This window comes from Asparagus officinalis, chromosome 7, assembly GCF_001876935.1.
Source record: "Asparagus officinalis chromosome 7, Aspof.V1, whole genome shotgun sequence".
NCBI lineage: Eukaryota > Viridiplantae > Streptophyta > Magnoliopsida > Asparagales > Asparagaceae > Asparagus > Asparagus officinalis.
In genome coordinates, this window is record NC_033800.1 from 37,411,824 (window position 1) to 37,413,887 (window position 2,064).

Below are 2,064 nucleotides of genomic sequence, written 5' to 3' on the forward strand. Positions count from 1 at the left end.
CGTTGAGTTCTCCTACATCGAGGCTTTCGGATTCTAATTCTGCATGATTGGTCTTATTAGGCTCAATATTGGGTTTTCTGTTCTTCAGACATTGTTGAATTTGTCACCACATTCCTGACTTTTTAAGGCTCAAGCATCTCGGAACTTTCGGTTCTTCTTATCTAAACTCATGATTCTCATCTTTCTTTGAGTTTGACGGGGGATGCTAAACATAATAAAATGTATATTAAATATTATAGGTCATGATTAATCTGCATTTTTCATATCTCCTTTAATTTAATTGATGGTGCATCTGTCTATATTTGATAGTGCTTGTATATCTCTTTGTTCCCTTCCTAGTGATGTGACTGTTTTAAGCCATCTTTCGTTTATATAAATAAATGTACTACTCATGTGTTAAATGAATTATCAATAAAGTTAAGATCCCTTCTGAATCCGGTTTGTTGGAAGTTGGAGGTATTTTTTGGGGGGGAAATATTCAGGCCGGGTATATTAAAGTTAAAAATCAAAGAGATTGTAGATATGTTAGAATCAATTAAATCAGTGAAATTGTAGGATGTTAAAATTCAGGGTATATTGAAGTTAAAAAAAAAAATCAATGAATTGAAATTGTAGCACGTAAACGCAAGTACCTAGAGGGAAAGAGGAGGATAAGCAATTACGAGCAGGACTACATTTATTCAACTTATCATTGATGGGAAAGGAAGAAGCATTACATAATCCGGCAACAACGGCCAAATGTAAAGATAGACGTTAACATAATAAAAGACCAATGCAGAAATTGCCCTGAACAAGACTATAGCGTAATCATCTGAAAATCTTATTTGCTTTCCAAACTCAAGACACAAAAAGGTTGTATCACCTTCTACCGTCTAAGCTTTGGCTGAGGAAACCACTGCCTTCTCCTTCTCCTTCTCCTTCTCCTCAACCTCAGGCTTCTCCTCCATCTTCTTCAAGTCCTCCTCGAGCTCAAATGCTGAGGTCGGAAAAGTCCGGTACAGTCCAGATGAGATCTTCCCGGTGAGCTTTCCAGTGGGGGGATCCTCGACCGATAGCTCGACCAGTGAGACCCAAATCAGGAGCTCCTTGGTCTTCACCCCCGTCAGCTTCTTGATCTTGCACTTCTCCACGTAGGCAGTGATCTCAGGGGCATACGTGACGAGCTTCCCAATCTTTTCAAAGCAGTGCTCAATCTTCTTCTTCTGTTTGAGCCACACAAACCCAGTCTCCTCCACATACCCAACCTCTATGATGTCCTTCAGCGGGAGGAGGCCCCTTGGCAATCCTACTTCTTGAAGCAAGAACTTGGATTTCTCTTGGCAGATCTCATCTCCGTGGTACACTTCTGCCTTGGCCCTCAGCTCCTCCGTGATCATGGCCATGATATCTTCTCTCTCTCTTTTTTTCTTTTCTTTTTTTTTTTACTCTCTTGCTCTCTTCTTTGGATGGTTGCTCTGTGTGTGTTCAGGAGTAGCATTGATATATAGAGGGAGGGGTTGTGATGGATTGCACCTTGGACTTGAGAGGAAATCTCCAATGCGCCCTTGGACTTGGCAGTATTAATTGTTTTATGCAAGGATTTATAATTGTGTTTTGTAGGGGAGTACGCCTACTTAATGAGTTTCAGCTGCCATGGTCAGTTTTCCCTGTGCAATAAAAACATGTAAACTTTTTTGCTTTTCTTGTAGTATATTCAATGTAGGATACTTGAAGGAGAGGAAGTCTTTTAATGAATCTCTCTTTTCTGACTAAAGATGAAGCCTAAAGATTTCTCGGTTCGTATTTTAACATCCACCACGGTAAGGAGACTCTCCTAGTAATTAAATTTAATTTCATAGGATATCTATCCTAAAACCTTAAACTATTATTTGAGTTATAAAGCATGGCGTAAATTTTTTGGCCGGTTTCTGTTTCTTGGTACAAGGGCAATTTGGGGATTACCTTTTGGCTGCTTTCAATGGTATAGTTGAGAATTTAAGGGAGGTACAGGTGGGAAGAAACCGACCCTCGCTTGTAGAATGACAAATTGATGCTGCCTTCGAATAGAACATTGGTTTCCTCCAA

General features: G+C 39.8%; 1 protein-coding gene across 1 annotated transcript; it reads right to left on the bottom strand.

Moving 5' to 3' along the window:
• On the bottom strand, nt 650-1,462 carry LOC109850149. Its single transcript, XM_020420082.1, has one exon. The coding sequence runs from the start codon at nt 1,380-1,382 to the stop codon at nt 873-875; it is 510 nt and encodes a 169-aa protein (XP_020275671.1). The 5' UTR covers nt 1,383-1,462; the 3' UTR covers nt 650-872.